The 25,355-nt window shown below is 41.7% G+C and overlaps 1 protein-coding gene across 1 annotated transcript in view; it reads right to left on the bottom strand.

Annotated features, from left to right (window-relative positions):
- Positions 1-25,355, bottom strand: part of LOC146862180 (caspase-6-like) — a 213,223-nt gene that overhangs the window by 85,213 nt on the left and 102,655 nt on the right. Inside the window, exons 5-6 of the mRNA XM_085643232.1 lie at positions 14,349-14,425; positions 14,004-14,179 (exon numbers count right to left, since the gene is read on the bottom strand). Coding sequence (XP_085499358.1) covers positions 14,004-14,179; positions 14,349-14,425 — 253 coding nt within the window. The remainder of the gene's footprint in view (positions 1-14,003; positions 14,180-14,348; positions 14,426-25,355) is intronic.

Below are 25,355 nucleotides of genomic sequence, written 5' to 3'. Positions count from 1 at the left end.
CAAAAATATACATTGCAGCGGACTTCTCCCAGGACACCATGCTGAAGCAGAAAAACTTCTTAGCCTTCTGGCCTGCCATTCGGGAACTGAACATTTGCTGTGGCCTCACCGCGTCTGCCACAATGTTGCTCATTATTGATGGGAAACACAGAGCATTCACAGAACCGGAAGATTTTCTAGAGATGTTGGACACCAGAGACATGGGTGTGGTATGGTTTCCCTGCCCACTGAAAAGCCATTGTCCATGGTCCCACTAAGAACCAAAGATACACTGACCCACATGAAGGACTGTGAGCCCTCGGGAACAGGTTACCAATGGTTGGAGTCTGTACTGACGCAATGGGTAAAATGGGGCAGCAAAGTCCTTCCCTCAGCAGCTGATCAGGCAGAGACAAACCCCAATCCCCTTTAAAGTCATAGGTGTCTGGGAGAATGGTTTCCCCTCTGGACTCAGTGCCACTTCGCTTCAGGGAAAGCACATCCATGTGAAATGGGACAAACGGGGATCAGCTAGGGGGGCGAGAAGGAGGTGAAGATTCTCGCTGTAATGGGGGGGCTGTTTCAGTAGGGGCTGACCTTGACCCGGGGACACTTTAAACTGGTGGTTTTCACCACCCCCCAAAAAAAACCCTGGACTATGGTGAGGGGACCCATCTCCCTTCTTTGCCACTCTGGGGGTCGCCAAGAGTTGCCATACTCTGTTGCTATGGCATTTGCCTGGTGGCGTTGGAAGGGGCACAGCTTGACCAACGTTTGTAGAGGGTGGTCGCTGGTTGTTAATTGGGAGGATATCACCCGGTGTATTCTTGTCATTTGCGCATTGAGTATTTGTACTGGTTTATTGTTTAAACTGCCCTATGTGTATTTTTGCTTGTTCTACTGTCTTGCCCTATACTTCTGACTGCATCGCCTGTATTCCACTGAGCTTTCCTTACTGAAAACTGGAAAGTGCCCTCCCGTGCACCATCCCTGTTGTGACACTGATCCTTCTTTCCTTTCTTTTCAATCGCTTATACTGTGGACCTGACCTGGCATGGCTTCTGAGCTTTTATTGCCTATGCGCGCACATCTGGCACACAATGCTATTAAAAACAATAGTCCACTTCGTGGTTCTCCCCCAAGCCCATTTTTCTCTTGTTCACTCCCCAACCACCCCCTCCTTTCTTTCTTCTTCCCCACTATCCCCCCCCCCCCCCCCTTCCACTTGCTGAAGAGATATTGCAGTCATAGAACAATTCACACTAGACCCTATAGTACAGTGATGGCCCACCATCAACCCAAAAGTTTCAGAGGACTGTCACTTAATATGAACGGCCTCATACATTTCATCAAACGTAAGAAGGTACTGGCCTATATCGCAACTAAATCTCCCGACATTGCCCTACTGCAGGAAACCCACCTTTCATATGTAGAAACAGATGTATGACGTTACAACGCACACTTTTACAACGCATGCACTTACAACGCATTTTTTACAACGCAAAATCCATTACAACGCACTACACTTACAACGCATGACACTACAACGCATTTTTAAAAACTACCTTTACAACGCATACCATTACAACGCATAATATTAAATTGCATTTAAGGTAAGTATTAGATAGTATAGGGGTAAAAAGTACTATTCTAACTCCAGGGGGTGCAACAGTAGGGTAAGTGTTGGATAGTATAGGGGTAAAAATTACTATTCTAACTCCAGGGGGTGCAACAGTAGGGTAAGTGTTGGATAGTATAGGGGTAAAAATTACTATTCTAACTCCAGGGGGTGCAACAGTAGGGTAAGTGTTGGATAGTATAGGGGTAAAAATTGCTATTCTAACTCCAGGGGGTGCAACATTAGGGTAAGTGTTGGATAGTATAGGGGTAAAAATTGCTATTCTAACTCCAGGGGGTGCAACAGTAGGGTAAGTGTTGGATAGTATAGGGGTAAAAATTGCTATTCTAACTCCAGGGGGTGCAACATTAGGGTAAGTGTTGGATAGTATAGGGGTAAAAATTGCTATTCTAACTCCAGGGGGTGCAACAGTAGGGTAAGTGTTGGATAGTATAGGGGTAAAAATTACTATTCTAACTCCAGGGGGTGCAACAGTAGGGTAAGTGTTGGATAGTATAGGGGTAAAAATTGCTATTCTAACTCCAGGGGGTGCAACATTAGGGTAAGTGTTGGATAGTATAGGGGTAAAAATTGCTATTCTAACTCCAGGGGGTGCAACAGTAGGGTAAGTGTTGGATAGTATAGGGGTAAAAATTGCTATTCTAACTCCAGGGGGTGCAACAGTAGGGTAAGTGTTGGATAGTATAGGGGTAAAAATTACTATTCTAACTCCTGGGGGTGCAACAGTAGGGTAAGTGTTGGATAGTATAGGGGTAAAAATTACTATTCTAACTCCAGGGGGTGCAACAGTAGGGTAAGTGTTGGATAGTATAGGGGTAAAAATTACTATTCTAACTCCAGGGGGTGCAACAGTAGGGTAAGTGTTGGATAGTGTAGTGTAATATTATGCGTTGTAATGGTAGGCGTTGTAATGGAATGCGTTGTAAAGGTAGTTTTTAAAAATGCGTTGTAGTGTCATGCGTTGTAAGTGTAGTGCGTTGTAATGGATTTTGCGTTGTAAAAAATGCGTTGTAAGTGTAGTGCGTTGTAAAAGTTGCGTTGTAAAGGTTGTTCCCCGTAGAAACTGTCAAATTAAAGAGAAACTGGGTGGGTAGGGTGAGCGGTGCAAGTTATAGTGGCAGGGCAGACGCACCTGACAAGGCGCAGAGGTCTGTCAAACATCCCAAAAAGAGGGGGGTGGCACAATCCTATTTAAGAAATTGCTCTACTACAGGGTCCACAAGAAAGCCGTTATGTCTTTGCGAACTGGAAGATCAGTTTTATAAGGTCCATGCTAGAGATAGGCTTAGTCTACATCCCAAATGTTTCTCTTCCCTATCAGGGCTCTTCGTCAAATTGGGGGATGACTGGAACTTAGCCCTAGACCTGTACATGGATAGGACAGGGTATACTATAGGGCGAATGTGAGACATCTCGCATTACCCTTGACAATCGTGTCGGACTATGGGTTGACCCGTGGCGCCTCACCCACCTGACAGAGTATGAATATTCCTATATATTAGGTGTACAAGGTTACTGTTTGTGAATTTACCATTTCTTCTTGAATCACTCCTCTCTGTCGATCTTGAGTGGTTGTACAGTATTGTATGGGGGAGGTATAGCTGACCACTCTCTGGTGCTACTGGAGTTAGACCTGGAAAATGTTGCAACAGTGGCGAAGCGCTGGGACCTCAATAGGCCTTATTATAAGCAGTCGCTGGGGAAGTGGAAGCTGACCACCTACCTTTGCCGATATGTAGCTAAGAATGAAGAGACTGTATACTCTGTTCAAACCTTTTGGGGCACCTGATGAGGCACGTTGCTTCTGGAAACAGGATCTAGCTGGCAAACAGACACTGGAGCGGGAGGACCAACCCTCGATCCAACAATATGTAAACCTTCTCTCTTCTCATGCCCTTAAGTGGCTTGAAAGGGCATGAATGGACCTGAACACACTTTTAACCACTAAAGCGGAGTATGCCCTCTCATGCTTACAGCAGTGCTATTAAGAGCAAGGTGAGAAGGAGGGCAGGTTATGGTAGTGCAGCTTCACCAACAGGAGGCGCACATAGCCTTACCGGCGATCCGTGACTCGAGAGGCAGATTGATTACACATCCTGCACAGAAAACAGAGACATTTGCCTACTTCTTAGAAACCCTGTACAGTGCCGAACTCAGATAATCCCCATGGAGAATAGCAGTTTCTGCACGGGGTGCTCCTGCCGACCTTTTCTGAGGCAAGCTGGCAGCTATTGGACAGGGACTTTATGGAGGACGAGATAAACGCGGCTATCTCTGACATGCCATACAACAAAACACCTGGCAAAGATGCATCCCCATAGAATTCTATAAACAGAAAAAAAGTTGAAGATGGGGCTCTTGTGTAAGGTCTTTAAGAAGACGGGGGAGAGATTGTGGTTTTCGGCAAAGTACAACAAGGCCATTACTTGCATACTCCCGAAGGCAGACAAGGATCCCACCCAATGTTTTAACTACCGCCCAATCTCACTCCTGAACACATATATGAATATATTGGCCAAAGTCCTGGCAACCAGACATAAAAAAATACTGCATAGCCTGATACATCGCTGGCAGGTGGATTTTGTCCCAGGGCATTGTTCCAGGAACAACAAGCGCGGACTGGCAGGGTAAGGACGATGTGGAAGACAGGATACTGCTTTGCTTGGACGCCAAGAAGGTATTTGACTTCATCGAGTGGTGATACTTATTCCATAATTAGAGAATGTGGGACACGGGCTGGGATTCCTGGCCAATGTCTGCTGCGCAAATTGACTGGGGGATTCATGTCTTGGGCCATTCCCAAATACCTTGGAACACGCCAGAGATGCCCACTCGCCCCGCTTGTACTTCTCCTGGCGTTGAAACCACTAGCGGCTGCCATCCAAATACATGAGAAAATTCGGGGAATTACCATGGTGGCAGGAGAGATTAAGCTCTTATTATACACTGATGATCTTCTCCTCACTGTCTCTGATCCTTAAACAGCGGTCCCAGTGCCTCTTTCCTTAATAGAGGCCTTCTTTGCTATATCTGGATATAAGATTGACTGGGGGAAGAGCGAAGGTCTCCCCATCACCAGTTGCTCCCTTGCCTGACCAAACACTGTGTACGGGTTTAAATGTAAGACTACCAAGGTGAAATACTTGGGGGATCATGGGAAATAATGAGCTGGACAATATAGCCATGGAAAACTTACTGCCATTGTTGTCTAAGACTGAGAATGATTTCCTCTGATGGTCGACCTTATAGTTCTTACTCTTGGGACGAGGGAATTGCATGTAAATCATCACGGCTCCCCGTTTTAACGACGTGTTCAGCATGCTCCCAGTCCCCAAGGACCTACTTTGGAAAATCCCCAAATGAATGAAAAAATTTGTGGGCAGGAGGAAAGCCACGGTTCAAACCTGCGTGGTTATATAAAGACACTAGGGCCAAAGGACTTGACTTGCCAAATATGCCCTTGGAGTACATAGCACACTACATCTTGTAGCTACAAAATTTCACGGTGGATCGAGATGAACAGCCGGAGTGGTTCCACATCGAGAGAACTCTGGTGGTGGCGCCCTCCCAACGTAGTCATTCACTATGGATCGAAGCCTTTGGGTTCCCACAGCGTCCTGCCGCAGCTGACGGTGATGTGGGCGACAATGAAAGAAGTCAACAGACTACTTGGTATAGAAAGCTCACTCCACATGTGAGCTCCATTGTGGTCCAATATCGGCATCAGCCCTGGACGTTACCCAATCAGACCATCGATCGAGGAGCAGTGCGACATTCGAATAGTGGCTGACATATACGGTGACAGGACTATTAAGACTTTCCAGGCACTATATATGGAATTCACCCTCTATGCATTGCAAGCCTGGCAGTACTGGCAACTCAGACTCTGCCTTAAGGGCATGAGAGGGCTGACACAGGTTTCAATGAGGAAAACCACAGTCCAGACTTAATTGTTGAATTGGGGAAGAGAGAAGGGGGTAGTCACATGCCTTTATTAAATTCATATCGACTGTTTACACATACTGGCAAGAGAGGTTGCGAGTACAATATGATGATGAGGACTGGATGGAGCTCATGGACACGCATGACTGTGCGTTAAAGGACGCCAGTTTGAAATTTACGTACTTTAAGATAATTGTACATAATTGGTACTGGTAACCCTACTGATTAAAACAAGCCATGCTCTCTTGAATGACAGGTGCTGGAGATGCGCCCAAATAGACTGCAATCTCCATCACATATTATGGTCATGCGATAGACTTTGCAACTTCTGGGTGGGCGTATGATGTATCCAGCCTATTTACCATCACAGAATCAGTTAAACTGGCCCTCCTATACCACCTACTGGATGCAGACGCTGTCACCTCTCCTTGGAGGAGGTGGATGTTGATGGTCTTGCAGTGGCAACAATATGCATCCTCCGACACTGGTGAATGCTACCTTGCCACCACTTAATGAATGGATGATTAAATTGTTCAGACTGGCCACCTATGAGTTAAATATTTACAGGTTACAAGACCAATTGCAGAAATATGAGTGTGTGGGGGCCGTTTCTACATCTGCCGACCCATAGACTGTAACCTCTAGGGCATGCACTCACTCCTCAAGTCCCCTCCCCCACGTGTGATAGAAGTGACCTCCATATCCCCATGGCCGATTCAGAGGAACAGCGGTAGCACCTTTGTAGGTCTTAGGAATGACTACGTGGGGTGGAGAGGCTTCTAAACAAGGTATGGACAGGGACAGTTGATGTGAGCTGGAGAGAGAGGACTTCATGGAACTGCATTCAGGGGCGGACCATAGTGCTGGACGACCATGGCACTTGGAATTAAGTGAAGTGAACTTACCCCGACAGCTAGCACCTAGTCTTTGACAGTCACTGAGCTGGGAGAGAAGGCAATTGCACCTTTTCTTTCTTCTAGCCACTCTAGGCCACTTCCTTCCCTTTTTACTCTATATTTTCATGTGTACTGCACTGTTTTCTATGGCCAGGAAGAACAGTCATGGGGAGGGAATGGCATGGAAGGATATTTCATGTGCTCTCAATCAGTGGGAACAGTCACCTGCATTTGCTTTGTTAATTGACTCAGGTTTGTTTGCTTGCTTCAATGTTGAACGGCATCCGACCTTTCACTGCTGACATGTATGGAGGAACAGTGATGAACAGTTGTCAAGTACATTGTAGACTCAATACAATCAATAAAGAAATGTGAAAAAAGGGGGCATTCCATGAATGGTACATGCATCTTATGTTGAAAAACATGTGTTACTTGGCCAGATATGAATAGGTGACAGGACCGGGATGAAGTCCATGCTTAAGGTATAAAAGATTAGCTGGCAGGGTGAGGGACCCATATAAGAGGTCATTATAGTGGATGATTGGCAACTTGCCTAGATAGGAGGGCGAAATTAGAGGTTACAGAAAAGCATTTGGCTTCAGTTATCTGGGATTTCTATCTATGTTGAACCTGTAAAAGGTTACTTCTTGTTGAAGGAACAGAAGCCTCTAGTTCAAGGTTTTCAACCTTCATGTAACATTTCAAGTCTTAACTACATTGCTATTAAGCATGAAACAATTCTATCATTAGGAGGAGTAGATAAAAGTTCATTGTAGGTTCATGGTGAGGAAGTCAAGAATCATACATCAGGTCTTGCACATAGTGTCCAAAGGTTATTCTTTTAGTTTCATCAAATTTCCTCTAGCTAATAGGTGATCAGCCAGGTTCTCTTTACCACGACTTCATCAGGACTCAATGTGTGTACTAGCACCTCATTATATAATACCACCAAAATAGTCCCAGTATGACAATTATTCTGATTATACTCCAAAGTTACAAAAGATTATAGTGTTCAATACGAGTGAATCAAAGGAACGTAGTACTGTTCATGCGCACATGTGTACTCCTACAAAGTCCAGTGTTTAAATAAAAGTTGGCAAATAGAGATAGAGAGCTCAGTCCATTGTTTGGTGACATCCGCACTGTAAGAAACAGCAATGGAGTCTCAGGAAGGATGAGTGAGCTCCATAGAAGATTGGTAAGTGTTAGTAAAGATGAAGGAGTTTGCACAGATAGAGAAGGAGGCACAGCAGCTATAGATAGACAACTACTCCCTTCAGGAAGCTCTTCTTTTTTACAAGAAGTAAATCGGATAAAGAGAGGGAACAGGGAACAGAGCTCAAGAATAGGTACAATAAGAAAACCAGGAGGGGGAAGAGGAGTGGTAACAGAAGAAGACAGGGCAGGAATGAAAACCCGTTCATGGGACAAGAAGCAATAGGTATACAGGAAGGGACTGATGTGGAGGTTATCAACCTATCTTACCAAGAGCTTACAGAAGAGATGATTACGCTTCTGAAAAAAGGTTTGGGATTCTGTCCGCAAAGTAAAGGGGATTTATGTGATATTAAAATTGATTTATTTAGATTTATCAGAAGTTTAAAGCTGAAGAAGCATTTTGTTTTGAACCCAAGACCCAATAAAAGGATTTCAACCTTGCCTAGCAATGTGGTATCTAATATTCCAACTATTGAAGATATTTATGATACTGTAACATTACTTTCTATCACGGAATGTGAAGATGACCCGGTCACGATCAGTAAGGTTCTAGAAGATCTAGATATTAGACCAGATTTCTCAATAACGAGTGGTTTAAAATCGAAATCATGTTGGTCTCCTAATCTGGCAAGTGGTAATAACATAGAGATTTTTTATACCTTGGTCTCTAGAGACTTAGACAAAGCCATGAATAACCGTAGACAACCTCCTGGAAACTGTACGGATAATCTGACTGTTGGTGAGCGTAGAGCATTGAAAATATTAAGGGATGAATCTAACCTAATTATAAGGAGAGCGGATAAAGGGGGAAATTTGGTTGTTATGAATAAAACCGATTATGACCAAGAAATTTATTCCCAGTTGGATAATGTTGAATGTTATGAAAAAACAGCGCATAACCCCATGTTTTCCTTGACTACAAAGATTAATAATCTTTTGAAGAAATGGCATGATGAATGCCTCTTGGATGATGGCGAATATTTATATCTAACTGTTAATTGCCCACGGTACCCCTGCTTATACACGTTACCTAAAATACATAAAGCCCTCCCATTTCCACCGGGGAGGCCCATAGTCTCGGGAATAGGGGGACCAACGGAGCGGTTATCACAGTTTGTAGATCTTTTCTTACAACCGATAGTTAGCAACCTACCATCTTACATCAAGGACACACGACATATCTTAAATATATTAAGTGATATAACTTGGGACACAGATATGATGTTAGTTACATTGGATGTGGTATCACTTTATACCAGTATAAGAAATGATCTGGGATTACGAGCAATACATCAGTTTCTGTCCAAAAAACCTGCGAATCAATGGGAACACACTCAAATGATTTTGTCGATGATAGAGTTGATACTGTCTAACAACTTTTTTTTATTTAACAATGAATGGTTCAAACAAACCCAAGGAGTAGCTATGGGCTCCAGATTTTCACCATCATATGCGAATATTTTTATGGATGGCTAGAAGAAATGCTAATCTGGGGCCCCAATGGCAATCGATGGAATGAGCACATTTTATATTGGGGGCGTTACATAGACGATTGCCTGATGATATGGACTGGCAAAGAAGATTTGCTTGAGGAGTTTTTTACATATTTGAATACCAATCATATGAACATTAGATTTACCACATGTTTCAGCAGGACTAAAGTAATGTTTTTAGATGTTGAGTTATATGTTCAAGACAACCAGATTCAGAGTAACATGTATAGAAAGCCAACATCTTGTAATGCGATATTGCACGCTAGTAGTGCTCACCCCCGTCATCAAATTAAAGCTATTCCATATGGGGAGATGATTAGGGCGAGAAGGAACTGTAGCAATGATACTCAGTTTAAGCGATGTATTGAGGACATGGAAAGAAGGTTTATATTGAGGGGTTATTCGCGGAATGAGATAGCAGTATCAAAGGCAAAGGCCCTAAAGACCAAACGTGTGACTACCTTGCAATCAAAGGCAAATACTGCAATGATTACACAACCTATACGGATGGTCACTGATTACACACCACTTAATGTGTCCCTCCGGAAGAGTCTAAATAAGCACTGGCACATTCTACGAGCAGACAACACACTAAGAGACTATTTGACTGAGAAGCCTCATATTACATACCGAAGGGGCAAAACGTTAGGTACATTACTTAGCCCCAGTTACCCTCGAGTGAAACAACAAGACACCTGGTTAACTACACTAACAAAGGGTTTCTTTAAATGTGGACATTGTGGCATGTGCAGATATGCCAGAGATAAAATGAAATCTTTTACTGATAGCAATGGGAAAATCTATAATATCATGACAAACATAAACTGTTGCACAAAATATGTTATCTACATCATTATCTGTAAATGCGATAAGATATATGTGGGTAGTACAATCAGGGCTCTAAAGGATCGCATAAGTGAACATATGAGGGCTGTAAAAAATAATGACATCAGATACCCAATTGCAGAGCATGTACACAATTGCAGGGCACAAGGCCAAACAAAATGTTTTGAGTTCTTTGCTATTGAGCATATCTGTTTGAATATACGTGGAGGTAACAGGGAACTGCAGTTGCGAAGGCACGAGGCAAGGTGGATCATGAGCTTGCGGGCCGTGGAAGATGGTCTTAATTACGATCATGAACTCCAATATTTTCTAGGAGACTAAGATAATGAGATCTGTGGAATCCGTAGGCTGCTATTTTCTAGGTATGAAATTTATTATTATTTCTGGAAATACAAGATTAATGTAAGGGTGACTAAATCTTTTGAAGGGCAGGATTGCGGAGTAAAGGGAGTCAGATCCACCCTTTGTAGCTATATATATTATAATTAGTCCTAGGTTTTAATCGGGCTACAAGGAATGGTGATTATAATTGTTCTTATATACTTTGGATTTCGTTAATCATTATATCTGCTCTCAAAAAAATCCATTTAGGATTTGTGACATGGATTATATATGTACAATATACAATATCTGTAAATAGGTTGCTGTCCATATAAGGTTAGGCACTAGACGTTATGATAATATATATCATCTTGGGTTATATCCCCATTTCAAGATGGCGCCTATTTAGAACATGGCAAATTATGGTTACAAAACGGCGGTTGAATGAAGTTATTTACTGTCTCTTCAGAAATATATGAAGGGAAATATTACTTTTACAATGGGTTATTTGTATTTTAATAATGACTTCACATAATTTCAGAACTAAACACAAGTGTCTTTGGTAACGTCGGGAAGCGTCCTTTCGTAAGATGGCGCTTATCCAGCACCCACTGATGGGAAAAGGAGTCGTTTCTCTCCTTTTAAATACCGAACGAACACTAGCAAGAAATAAAATACACAGTGTCACTGCGGTTAAAACTAAGTATAGTTGGTGACGGAGTAATGTACCGTATAGCGTATGAAGACACTTTATCCTTAATTAACGCTCTGTATACAGACCTAGAATCATAATTAAATCTATATAACATTCCCAATCCAATATGGCGCCTACCGAGAACGCCAACGCAAGCAAGCCTTTTTTGATTTTACAGCTAGTTTTAAAAGTTAGCATGAACAATGCCATAACGCTGCCGCCATAGACGGAATGTTGCCGAGATCTAATAGTTATGCTTCAGATGAAAAATGGTATATATTGCATATACCGCATCATTTAATTTGTGGGATGGTATCTTACTGTTATTTTGTTTGTTTATAGAACCTCGTACTCGAAACCTATTGCGGCCATATATACGTTGATGTAAAAAAAAATAACGAGGTAAGATCTTTGGCGATCACTTAGCCTTTGTATAAAGGGATTTAAGAAGGCAAAGTGTCAGATATTGAAGCTGAGGCTGGTACAAGGTTAATCTAAAATTTGAGCAAGAGTAGATAGCAGAACAGTGACTGTTGACTGATTGGTCTATACACAGTGTATACTTTACCTCTACAGGGAGATACAAAACGCGTCGTACTGACTGAACTGTCGTATGCGAGTAAAAACAACAGAATTAATTCAAAATTGAAGATTTCGATACAGAATATAAAATATACTCTGGAAGGATAATAGAAGGTAGGAAAGTCAATATCCTTTTTTGCTAAAGGAAGGCATATGCAGTGTATTGAGATACTTTGCCTCGTGTATATCGCAACTTGCCCTGACGTTATTTATTGGTTGAATTTCAGATTTGATATCGGCAGTTGAAATTTGAGGTACTTACATAGCCAATACTATTTTATGACTCACATTGGCACACTTTGGTGACATGTTGGTGTATGTAACTTTTGGATTGACAACCACTACACGTTTGGAGGTGTTTAATGAAACATTAGGGATACTCTGCTCATTGGATCTTTTGTCCCCTGGAGATTTGGACATCTTAGAAAGCTATGATAATTGAAATGATATAATTGGTATAGTCACTTAATTTGCGTGGTGTTCGTGTTTACTCTGTTTTCACTGAATCAATCTTATATAAGGAAGATAATAAGTCCTTAAGCATGAGGCTTTGTGGGGGCTCCTCCATAAACAACATAATTTATGTGAATTTGTTTTAAATTGTATGTATTACAATAGAGATTGTTTATTGCTTCCAGCCCTGAGGAAGTCGCACGGTTGACTACCTAAGCGACGAAACGCGTTGGGATTGGAAGACTAAAGAATAAAGGAAGATACACAAAAAAAGAGAAGGAGCTCCAAACTTTTTCGTGTTGAATCTTACAAAATTGCTACTATGCCTTATTATTGAGTGTGTGCATCAACATAACTAGTATGCTCCTTTTTTTGTAGGGAAGTGGGTGTTTCCTATTGTTTGATGCACCACAATACGAGATTTCAGCTATCTAAAGAAGTGTGTAATAGTGCAGCTGCGCCTTAAATTACTATACACCCCCTCTTTTTATTTGAGTTTCCACAGATAGGCAAGTTACTCTAGGTGAGCGACTCATAACAGGGATTACAGGAGTTTAAATGTGAATGTAGAGTCAGGGTGAGGATGAGGGGAGTCTCCGCAAGGACATGGATGTATCTGAAGGGAATTGGCGACTCTCCATGAGGATAGAGGGATCCTCATTGTTGATACAGAAGTTTTAGCAAAAATAGGTGAGTTCCTTCGAGGCTCAAGAAGTGTCTCTGAGTGTGAGATCAGAGGCAAGTCACACTGAATGGGCAAGTCACACGAGTATGGATGGTTTCTCATGAGGCATGTTCGAGTCTTAGCCAGTATAGATGAGGTGAAGGGAGGATTGAGGACTACCAGTATGACTGATGGAGTCTCAGCAAGGGGGGGAGGAGAGTTACAGCACGGTTGTGAGCAGTCTCAACAAGGATGTGCGAAGCCGCAGCAAGGATGTGGGGAGACTTAGTGATGATGTGGGAAGTCTCCTTGAGGATATGCAGACCCTCCACGAGGGTAAAAGGAGTCTCAATGAGGATAATTGATGTCTCTGCAAGGATGAGAGGCATCTCTGAAGGGTTATGGGTTGTCTCAGAAAGAATTAACGCAATCTTTTCGGTACTATGGGAGTCTTAGTAAGAATGGAGAAGTTACATTGAGGATGAGAGTGTCAATGAAGAGAACGGATGGGAGTCTGCATGTGGTTTGGCAAGTCACACCAAATCTGTGGGTGCCAAATGAAGGGAGTCTAAGCATGGATGTGGGAGCTTGCAGGGAGGATGGGGATTGTTAGTAAAACTGATGGAGTCTCAGCGAGGGTGGGCGAGTTACATAAAAAATGTGTATAGTCTCAACTAGGCTGTGAGTATCTCAGATAGATTACAAGTGATCTTAGAGAGGACGGAAAGTATTTTATCATGGCTAAGGGGATTTTAGTAAGAACAGATGAGTCCCAGGAAAGATGTAGGCATGTCAGTGAAGACGATGAAGGATGGGTGAGATAAAGCAAGAATTGGTGAGCCTCGGTGAGGATGTCAGGAGTCACTTTAATGACACATGGGTGGAATTCAAACTCAAAAATGATCTCCTTCTTGCCAATGTCTATTTTCGCCTTCTGAATAATATCTGGTATCAAACATGTTGGATTGCTGCCAGGGACAATGAAGTATGGCACACTGGCCACAAGAGGAAAAAAAAGGCATGTATCGCAAAATGTGAAGGAATTGCTTGACCAAGGTGCTAATTTAATTTAAAGATTAAGTACTGGGTTATAAAGCTGTGCACCTTTTCTGCTCCTGTGGACTCCTGCTTTTCTATTCTTGTCTAATAATGTTTTAATTTAGCAAAAGCAATAGCTCTTCGACAGTTAAACTCTGTTCAGTGCAGTATGTCTATTTACAAATGCATTCTTCTAAACAGCTGTTATAGTTATATTAAATAACGTTGACTTCCATACCTGCATTATAAATATTTTGGGTTTTCCCACAAGGCTCGGACATTGATCTCCCTTGAACATGCTAGTCACAATTTGAATTTCGATTTTTGCATCATAGGAATAGATGTGGTCCTTCTCACCATGGCTCAGGAAAACACACAGAAAGCAGTCCGCATCAGAATGATCAGCAGTTGAAGCTAAGGAGTAAGGACATACAACTGTAAGTTTAGCTATGCACGGATCCTCCAGACCAAATGTGATAACTTAACCCACTCTGCACATATGCAGATATAAATTGTCTTCTACTACAGGGCTGACCATTTAGATGTTTTGAAAAGAGCGCAAACAAGACCAAAGAGGACATACCATCTTTAATTTTTTGATGTATCTCTTCAGCTTTGAGGTTGTCATAGCATGACACTTCGAAGCCCTGCTCCGAAAGTCTGTGGAGGAAAAATACAGACATGTGAATTTACAATTATTTAAAACTTGACAATCCTTGTATGTCCCTAGCAAACATCATAAAGCAGGCTAGAGGATTGTGAAAGGTTGTAAGCAGTAACTTAATGAGTTTTCAAGGAATACAAATTAGTTTACAGTAGTTGGAAATCCAAGATCTCTCACTGCACTAAAAGCAGCAGAATACCATTATGATGAGTTTATAGGTGCCACCGTACAATATGCTGCTAGCCATTACCTAAAGTCAACAGTGTCCGGCAGAGTGCTCCACTGCTGGTGAAACCCAACTGGGAGACAACTCCACAGGATCTCTCCTCCCTGGGCAGCCTCTTGTACAATGGGCATGCCACAATCTAAACAGGCACACTCCTGTCCATCATGTACGGTGCAATACCTTTTATTACAACAATGCTGACGGTGGAAGAGGTAACACCTCCCAGAAAAAGACAGTGACAAGGAGTGACAAAGTGTTTCTATTTTAATAAATATTGCATTAAAATGTTTTTTATTTCTTTATATATAGCTCATCAATAAGAAGCATATATGCTAAACACAATAAGACATAACCTCAGAAGAATTAATAATAGACAAATTTATCAATCGTCAAAAACAATAATCTAACATATTATGGTACAGAACACTTATGAGCTACTTTTTTGTCTAAGATCGTTCAGTGCAGGTAAATTGTGAAATATAAACATTTGACGCGTTTTAATGGGCTGATCTTCTACTATCCACCTTCCTCAGGATTACTAATTATTTTGATCTTCCATTGGTTATTTTAACACACAGTGCAAAAAGACAACCATAGTAATTTAATAGGAACTACAGTTCCCAAGCACCTTCTCAACCCTGCTAACCAGGTTGTATCTTCAGAGGGTACTTCTTTATAACTGCCTATATTCTTTCCTTAAAGATGATAGCAATGAGTTCTCCTCAATTGACAAATGTTTTTCCACTCTGTGTTTACTTTCCGCCCCCTTTATTTCCAGGGCTTGCCTGTTCAGCAGCTGGTCTATGTTACACACTTTTAGGATATGCATATGGAGGCAATCTCAATTTGGTAAAAACCCCACATACAAGTCCTGAAAACATTTGGGGGAATCTTGGCTGCAGACAGAGAAATCAAAAGCCACATTTCACAAAGCGCGCTTAAGCTTAACTTAGAAGCGCAAATGGAAGGATTTAATGTAAATCCATGTCTGGTGTTCTCAGAACATGACTTTACATACATAAAAATATGTATTTGTATGTTCAGGTATATTTTGCCCAGTAGGCAGACAGTCATACTTCAAAGGCACCAATGACCTGGAAAGTTTGTGCACACACACAAACATAATGATTTTATATACTGGCAAACATTTTCCACAGCCCATTCCTAACCTGTGCTCTATTGAATATTTATCCTGTCAAGGGGACAAATAGCACAAATCCATGTCCTAGGGTAGGAATGGGAAGGAGGTAGGGGGTAATCACCTCAAACATTGCCATAGGTGTAGTAAAATACATTCCGCAAGGAGAAATATATTTTTTTCCAGTGGAGACAAAAGTTTTGAAGTGCAATGTCAGTACTGAACACCTGAGCTGCATTTATGCTGCAAAATGCTGCAGCATGGTCATACTATAAATTCCCTAATGTATTCCATGATTCCATGATTCCATTATTACTCCAAGACACCAGCACTGGCCACTTTCACAGCTTTGCAGATTTTCTCCTGGAAACATTTGCGAATTTCATGAAAGTCAAGGAAGTAAATATCTCACTTTTTCTGAGACATGGAACCATTGTGTACTGCAACTGGATGCCATACACACTGTACAAGCATCAAATATAACCTCGCTGCAGGAGGAAGTAGGGAGGGTAAATGATCCTTTGCTAGGGAGGCAAATATCCTTGCAAAAAGCACTGGTATGTATGGTCTATTAGCTCCAACTCTTCTATTTTGGTGTCTGGTAACACGGACAAATATGGCAGTGGTCTATAATAGAGGGCACTCCAGCAAACCAATGCACTGTATTCTTCCAAAATCATTTCCTGTCCTCTGGCCTTCCCAGTCCCTGCAAACTAGTCCTGCCATTGCCAAGCATGGTAAAGCCGCTTTATGCAGATTAAAAAGGTTGTTTGAGAATAGACCACTGAGAGAGTCTAGTAATGTAACTGGTTTCAAACCAAAATCAACGTTCACTCCATCGATAGATCAGGTTGGTAGCAACATAGACATTTTTGAGAAGGCGGTAGAAATAGTGATTCATGATATCATCAAAAGAGATTCTCATCAAGAATACAATCTCAATAAAAAGCAAAGAATAGCGATCAGCACATTAAAGGAGGACACCAGTATCACCATCAAACCCGCCGATAAGGGGGGTGGGGTGGTGATATTTGATAGTTGTGACTATGACAATAAGATGTTTAAACTATTAGATGTCCCGGAGCATTATGAAAAAGTAAGTGACTGTGAATTGGCGATCCTGACTTGGAAATGTGCTGCCTTCCTAGTGCAGGCAAAAGAACAAAACTTTTATTAGTGATGAAGAATTCAGATTTTTAAATAACCATAATCCGAAGATTCCAGCCCTATATGGGTTGCCTAAAATCCACAAGAATAGCCTCGATCCCCCAATGAGACCTATCGTGAGCTGCTTGGGTTCACTTCTCGAGCCCGTGAGTAAATATGTAGACTTTGTTCTGAAGCCATTAGTGAGCAAAGTCAAACCCTATGTGAGGGAATCTTCGCATATTATAGGTCTGGTTGAAAATAAGCCATTTGTGGGAGAGACTCAGTGTCTAGTCACCATGGACATTGAGTCTCTCTACACAAATATCCCCCAGCGAGCGACTGTGAAAGTTATTGACAGGATTTTGGAAAGTGCTAATATTGAGGGAGCCAACAAAGAATGTATTGTCCAGTGTACTAACTTGGTCCTTTTTAATAATATTTTTTTGTTTAAAGATCAATTATATCGTCAAAAGAAAGAGACCACTATGGGGGCCACATGTGCCCCCAGCCTGGCTTGTCTATATGTGGGTGATTTTGAAGAACGCCACATATACAATGTACCGTTTTATGAAAACGTACTTGAGTGGCATTGTTTAATTGACAATGTGTTTTTTATTTGGGATGGGCCCATTGAGCTTCTGTCAGAGTTTCTCATCTGGTTAAATTTAGGGGATGAGAATTTAAAATTTAAGGCCCACTGTAGTGGAGAAAGGGTGGATTATCTGGACATTACAATTAAGGCAATGGGTGGTAAAATGGAGGTGGAACTGTTTACTAAGCCTATGGTAAAAAATACTTTACTCCACTTCTCCAGTTTCCACCCGAAGTCACAGAAGGATAATATCCCGTTCAGCCAGTTTCTCCGATTAAGGAGAAACTGTACAGATCTCAATGATTTTTATGAACATTCTGAAGTAATAAAGATAAAATTGAAGGACAGAGGGTATCTCAAAAAACTATATCCCATTTATTCAAAAGGGCTAGGTTTTATTATCGCAATGCGATGTTGAACAAAACCAAAAAGGAACGGGAGACGTCAAGAGTAGTGTTTGTAAGCCAATTCAATAATTTGAGTAATAAAATAAAGACTGTGGTAAATAAACATTGGAATATCTTGAATGATCAGGAAGAAATTAAACTGGAAAAGCCGCTGTTTGCTTTTAAGAAAAACATCAAACTAGGTAACCAGTTAGTTCACACTTATAGAGAAGAGCCTAAAAATAGACAAAGGATGCTAGATAACACTGTTGCTAAAGGAAACACACGCTGTGGTAATTGTCAGATGTGTGATCAATGTTTGGTGGCTAAAGACCTAACATACAACGGCAGAACAGTGAGAGCACATAGTGATAATAATTGCCGAAGCAAGAATGTGATTTATTTCCTGCGCTGCCCCTGTGGCCTGGCCTATGTAGGCAAAACTGGCCGAGAACTGAGGGTCAGGCTAGCTGAACATAAGTCAGCTATTAAAACTAGGAAATGTAATGCTCCATTAGTGTCCAACTTTATTGATTGTGGACACAAAGAGACCGAGTTTGTATGGTTCATTCTGGAAAAAGTTAACATGAACAAGAGAGGTGGCCATATGGAGGAAAAACGTAAAATCGAGAGAACAGTGCTATATCTCCATTTTGAACACCATAAGGCAGGACTTGAACACTATAGAAGAGTGGGAAAGATTAATCAACTAATCAAACAATACCTGCCCAGTAGGAGTGACAGCATTTAAGATGCAAGTGGTCTTTATAATTAGAGGGTCCAACTTTATGGGTACAATAGGCAAAGACACATTTTTCTAAAAAACTGTGGTAATCAAATATTCTCTCATCATCCAGCGAGATTAGTATGGTTTATACTGTACTAAGGTAATAGTAAAAATAAAAAGTAAAACAATTGTCTCATGCGTGTTCGAAGCTCACATTATTACGCCTGTCATTACAAATTATATTCTTGGTGTTGAATTGCAGGGCAGCACCTCTGGTTTATCCCCAGCGAATGAAACATTTTAACACACTGTGACAGGCCTTATGTTCAGAAGTTTGAGGTATGTGGCAGCATTTATGACAAAATATGTGGACAGAATAAGTGAGGATGGGATCTGTACTTTTCAGCTGACTTGGATTGATCCTTATTTAAATAGGGACACTTTTCCAGTGCAGTCTGGGACCATTTGGCCACTATAGACTGGGAGGAGTTCTTTCCCCGTTCATAACCGCACGTTGACATTACGGTGGGTTTTTGTAGTTATTGGTGTTATGTGAGTGTGAGAGATGAAATGAAAGATGACAAATTAGATATCAACCTTTTTAACTAACGGTAGTCATGTTATAGGAGTAGGAGTGTTTTCCACCCACATACTAATATCAGTCAGAGCTATTTTGATAGCCGAGGTATTCAGGAGTACTTGTTTATTGATTAGTTGTACATATAATTGAAGAATTGAATGTGGATGTGGAGATGTGTAGGAATTATGTTACAGAGCCGATGGTCTTATGTATGTGTGTTTTTTCCAAAAATTGAATGCATTGTTTAAAATAACGGTTAAATATGTTTGTTTACTAAATGAATAGTGTTGTAACATGTTTGATTTTATATATACATACATATATATTTTTTTATATACAGAAATTTTAAAGTGCCGGGACACGTTTTTATGTAAAGCCTGAAGAAGGTGGTTTGGACCTGCTGACACCACCGAAACGCGTTGCTTCTTGGTCTTTTTGTATACAAATCCGATGCACATCATTTGGTGTTGTAATTTTGAAAACAATTATATTTTCAATGGATTATTAATGAGGACTAAATAATTGTTTTGTATTGCGTAGGAAATATCTTTGATTCACACTGTGGAATAATTTTTGATGAAATTGTATTTTAATCTATGAGTTGATTAACTCTTTTTAAACTATTTTTAACTGTATGCATTTATTTGATGAATAAACCATTCATATATTTGACTACTGATATAGTTCCTGTGTGAATAGGTGTTTGAGCGAGAAGTGATTGAGTAAGTATGCTACTGTGGTTTCCCAAAGGGAATTCTTTTAGACATAGTGTTACCTAAAAAGCCCATAGACGCTCCTATTTTATGAGTGGAATGCGCTCTAGGAGGTATAGATAACGTTTGTTTAGCTTTAGTGTAGCAGGTTTGAATGCACTTAACAATCCATCTTGCAATACCAGATTTGGAAATGGGATTGCCTTTGTGAGGCGTAGCAAATGCAACAAACTGTCTTTTTTTTGCGAACATCCTTTGTTCTTTCAATTTAGTACAAAAGCTCGTTCTGCTCCTGAATCAGATTGAGGAAAGAACACAGGCAATTCAACTGATTGATATGGAAAGCAGAAACCACTTTGGGAAGGAACTTTGGGTTGGTGCGAAGAACTACCCTGCTTCTATGAAGTTGAAAGAAGGGTTCTTCTAAGGTTAAAGCTTGTAGTTCACCAGCTCTCCTCAATGAAGTGATCGCAATGAGAAAGTCCACTTTCCATGAAAGAAACTGTAGCGGACAGTTGTGTAATGGCTCAAAAGGTGGACCCATGAGACGTGTAAGCACAATGTTCAGATTCCAAACTGGTGCTGGGGGTAACCCTGGGTGGTATTATTCTGTGAAGGCCCTCCATAAACGTTTTTATTACTGGAACCTTGAACAAAGATAGATGTTGTCTGTTTTGCAAATATGCAGCTACTGCTGCAAGATGCAAACGAATGGCAGTGCAGGCTAAACCAGCACGCTGTAAATGCAGAAGGTAACAAATGATATTTAGAGTAGATGTATCTAGCGAATCAATATTGTTATTAGTACAATATATAACACATCTTTTCCCTTTAGCTGCACAGCATGCTCTGGTAGCAGGCTTTCTTGCTTCCTTAAGAATGGTCATGCATTCTGGTGGAAAGTTAAGATATCCAAACTCAATGACTTCACAAGCCAAATCGCTAGATTGAGCTCCTTGGGATTTGGATGTCTGACTTCTCCATGGTTCTGCGTGAGAAGACTGGAATTGAGATGTAGCTTTTGATGTAGAACTACTGACAGTTCTAAAAGTGTCAAGAACCACGGTTGACGAGCCCAAATGGGAGCTACAAGAATCAGTATGAGAGATGTTTGCCTGAGCTTCTGACCCAGAAATGGAAGGGCGGGAGAGGCAGAATAGCGTAGGCAAATATCCCTAACCAATTCATCCATAGCGCATTGCCTTTGGATAGAGGGTGTGGGAACCTGGAGGTGAAGTTTGGCCATTTTGAGTTGTCCACTGTGGCGAACATATCTATTTGTGGGAATCCCCATTCTTGAAATTATGGATTGAGATCTTGGCGATGAAGTTCCCACTCGTTAATTTGTTGCCGCCTTCAGCAATCAGATTGTCCACTCCTGGGAGGTGCTCTGCCAGAAGATGGACTCTGTGATGAATTGCCCAATGCCAAATTGTCTAGAGAGGCGTGACAGTTGCAGAGAATGTCCCCCTCCTGTTTTTGTACATAGTATATTGCTTTCAAGTTGTCGGTGTGGACTAGGACTTCTTTCCCTATGAGATGAGACTGAAAAGCTTTCAGTGGTAGATAGACAGCTAGAAGCTCTAGATAGTTGATGTGCAGAGCTTTCTACTTCTTTTCCCATAGACCTTGAATTGTCAAGCTGTGAAGATGGGCACCCAAACCTGTGAGGTATGCGTGCATAATTTGTGGAACAGGGTTGATGAAGGGCAGCACTTTTGATAAGTTTGGTGTGTTCCACCACTGCAGAGAGTGATGGGTGCAGCTGTCTACCAACAACAGATCTGTTAATTGACCCTGAGACTGATTCCACTGATGTGCTAAGCACTCCTGTAGAGGACGCATGTGCATTCTTGCATGAGGCACTATCGCGATGCACAATGCCATCATCCCTAGCAGTTGCATGAACCTTCAGGCTGTTAAACATTGATTGGTCTGAAACTGTATTAGAAGAGATTGAATATTCTGAATTCTGGCTGCACTGGGAGAGGCTAGAGATTTGCAAGTGTTCAGTGTCACTACCAGATAAGATTGCATTTGTGAAGGCTGAAGGTGAGACTTTTGAGCATTGACCGTGTAACCCAATTTGTAGAGTAGGTCTAAAGTAGTGTGAGTGTGGTGTAGACACTTTTTGGTGTGTGCTGGCTTTGATGAGCCAGTCATCCACTTATGGGAAGACATGAATCTGTAGTCTTCTGAGATGTGCAGCCACTACTGCCAGATATTTTCGGGAAACTCTGGGAGCAGTAGTTACTCTGAACTAGAGCACCTTGAATTGATAGTGTTTTCCTGCTATCACAAATCTGAGTTACTTGCAATGAGCTGGGTGAACCAGAATATGAAAGTATGCCTCTTTTAAGTCTAGTGTGAACATAAAATCGCCTTGCTGTAGCAGTGGAAGCACCTGTTGAAGCGTGACCATATAGAGATGTTCTGAAAGCATGTACAGATTTAATGTCCTTAGATCCAAAATTGGTCTTAAAGAGCCGTCCTTCTTGGAGACTAGAAAGTACAGAGAGTACACCCCTGAACCATGGTACTGTAATGGAACTGGTTCTATAGCTCCTTTTGTTAAAAGAGCTTGTACATCTTGTTTGAGGAGCTGCAGGTGCTCTGACGAGAGTTTGTGAGTGCGAGGTGGAATGTTGGGAGGATTGTTGGTGAGCTCCAGGCAATAACCATGTCGGATAATGTATAACACCCATTTGTCTGATGTTATGGATTGCCAAATGGGGAGAACTTGTTGAAGACGTCCCCCAACAGGTGTTAGATGATTGTGGGGGGAGCATAGGCATGTCACTGCTTATTGGGGGAAGGGGAGTTGCGCGTTGGCGTGCCCTTACCCCTACATTTAAAATGGTTTCCTCTGTACCCTCCTCTGTATGAAGCCTCTACCGGAAGAGGAAGTACGAGGAAGTGTTAAAGTCTGAGGATGTACTTTTAGACTGCTCTATAGAATGAGCGTCGAAACGAGCCTCTGCTTGAAGGAGATTGAAGTGGATTCCGCCACGTCTGTGTCTTTTTTCATCTTTTCCAAAGCCTTATCAACCTGAGGCCCGAAAAGATGTTGTTTGTTAAAAGGAGTGTTTTGAAATAGACTGTTGTACTTCTGGTTTAAAGCCTGAAATTCTAAGCCAGGCATGCCAATGTAAGAGAATTACTGGTGTTAACTTCTCTCACTGCAGTGTCAGCAGCATCAAGGGAACATCTCATAGAAGAGTTAGAAATGAGCTTCCCTTCTTGAACTAGCTCTTGTGCCTTTTTCTTGTGCTCTTCTGGGAGGTACTGAAGTAGATCTTTCATCTCATCCCGGTGTGCCCTGTCATACCTAGCTCGAAGGCCCTGCATGTTGGCAATGCGCCAGTGATTAGCAGCTTGAGCAGTTACCCTTTTACCAGATGTGTCAATAAGCTTCGATTCTTTCTCTGGGAGAGATGCATCCCCAGATGTCTGTAAGTTAGCTCTTTTACAAGCGTTGGAAAACTACCAGGGATTCTAGAGGGACCTGTCCTTAAAAAATATAAACCATCACCCTCTGATTCGGTTTTTATTAATCAACCCTATGTGTTAAAATTTGTGCACAAACAGGGTCATTAAAAATGTTATCTGCATGTCTTATCATGCCTTTTAACATAGGGAGACTTTGACTAACTTTGTGTGAAGACCCTAGTGTCTCAATACAAAATCGTCATCTAAGGCCTCTTTATGTAGTGTAATCCCATGATATGCTGCTGTCTGGAAATTAGCTCTAGCTAGGATACATTATCATCTGGAGGTCAAGGTTTTGCAGGGTGTATATCTGGATCATATCTATGGGTGGATCAATATTATAATCATCTCACAGATCAGTAAGTAAAGGAACATTGTCATCATCATCATCATCTCCATCTCCTAAATCAGGCTGTGTGTGAGGAGATCCCTGTGGTGTTATGTTTAATGGATCTGAGCCTGGCAGTATTGGTAAAGGTGAAGATAGTGGAGGGGATGGCAGAGTAGGATAGATAGGTCGAGTAGCAATGTCATTCTTCTTCTTAAATGAGATCTTGTATCCAGTGTTCTCTGAACTGATTTTCTTTTGGGAGGAGTTTTGTTCAGTGTCTGGATTGATGTAAAGCTTTTTCTGCTTTGGATCCAATTTGTCCTTCATAATGTCTAAGATTGGTTCCAGGGGATCTGAAATATCTTTTTTGATTTCAGTGCCGAACCGTATTTGTTCTTCTTGTCCTTGGAAGCGGAAGGTTTTGGCTCTGAAGTGGACCTTTGTTTCGAAGTGGAAGGTTTCCGCTCAGAAGTGGACTTTGTTTCGAAACAAAAGATTTCTGCTCTGAACCAGATTTGTCTTTCGGAGATGAATGTTTTTGGTCCGAAGATGATTGATATGTCTTGGCTCAATCTCGAGCCGGAATGCTTGACCACTTGTTTCGGTGCTGGACCTGAGGGCAGGGCGTCAAAAACATCGTCTCGGTGCCAACCAAGGCCTGAAGGCAGAGGTGGTGCCAATGCCTTATGTTTTGTAAAAGATAGTGTTTGGGGTATAGGGTTTTTTGTACTCACGACACCCTCTCCCGCTGGAATGCTTTCTGATTCTGTGACCGAGAGGGCCTCCTCTTCTTCTGCAGCTGCTGCTTCTTCCTGTTCGGATTCTTCTCCGAAGATATCCAGAGTCTATTGACTGCCTTGGCGCTGCATTTCTCTTAGTCGGGACCGACAATTTCGAAGAGTCTTTTTTGGCCTGAACGAATGACAGGCTTCGCTATCTTCTTCCGTGTGCTCCGGTGATAAGCACAAGTTGCAGATCTCGTGTAGATCGGTGCGAGGGTACTTGGAGTGGCCCCAAGGACAGAACAGAAACGGAGTCCATTCCATCAGTACAGGGGTGGATCAACGCGGCTAGGCCCGAAGGCCTCCAACAATGTTTTTGACCGAAAATTAGACTTTCCAGATCGAATGAATAAGCAGAGAGAGGAAACACCAAGGACGGTTTAGAACCTATGGGAACCCCAAGGGTGGTTTAGAACCGGATCGCAGCAATACACGTCCGAACCCGATGGTGAAGAAAAACGGAATGGAGGAGTCACCTTACCTCGTGACTAGAAAGACTTCTTCTAAGAAAAACAACTTGCAAACATCCGGACCCAACACTAGATGGCAGGAATATGCAAAGCATGTGTATCTACAGCACACATGCCTCGAACTATATATTTTTTAATCCCCTGTTGGAAGAAACTTGAAATGTATTACCCTTTTTTGGCTTATTCAAGCTCTTGTGATGTTGAACAATTTTAAATTACATGTGAAACCTTCTAAAAGGGTGCATGGAAAAACATTAGCTCAAGCTGCCTGGTGTCTGCTAGGCCAAAAGTCCCAAAAGACTTGAACAAGCCATTGCTTTTTGAGTTAGGACCTAGATTTGTA

This window comes from Triturus cristatus, chromosome 2_2, assembly GCF_964204655.1.
Source record: "Triturus cristatus chromosome 2_2, aTriCri1.1, whole genome shotgun sequence".
Lineage (NCBI taxonomy): Eukaryota > Metazoa > Chordata > Amphibia > Caudata > Salamandridae > Triturus > Triturus cristatus.
Note: the sequence above shows the minus strand (reverse complement) of the source record. Positions and strands in the feature narration are given on the sequence as shown.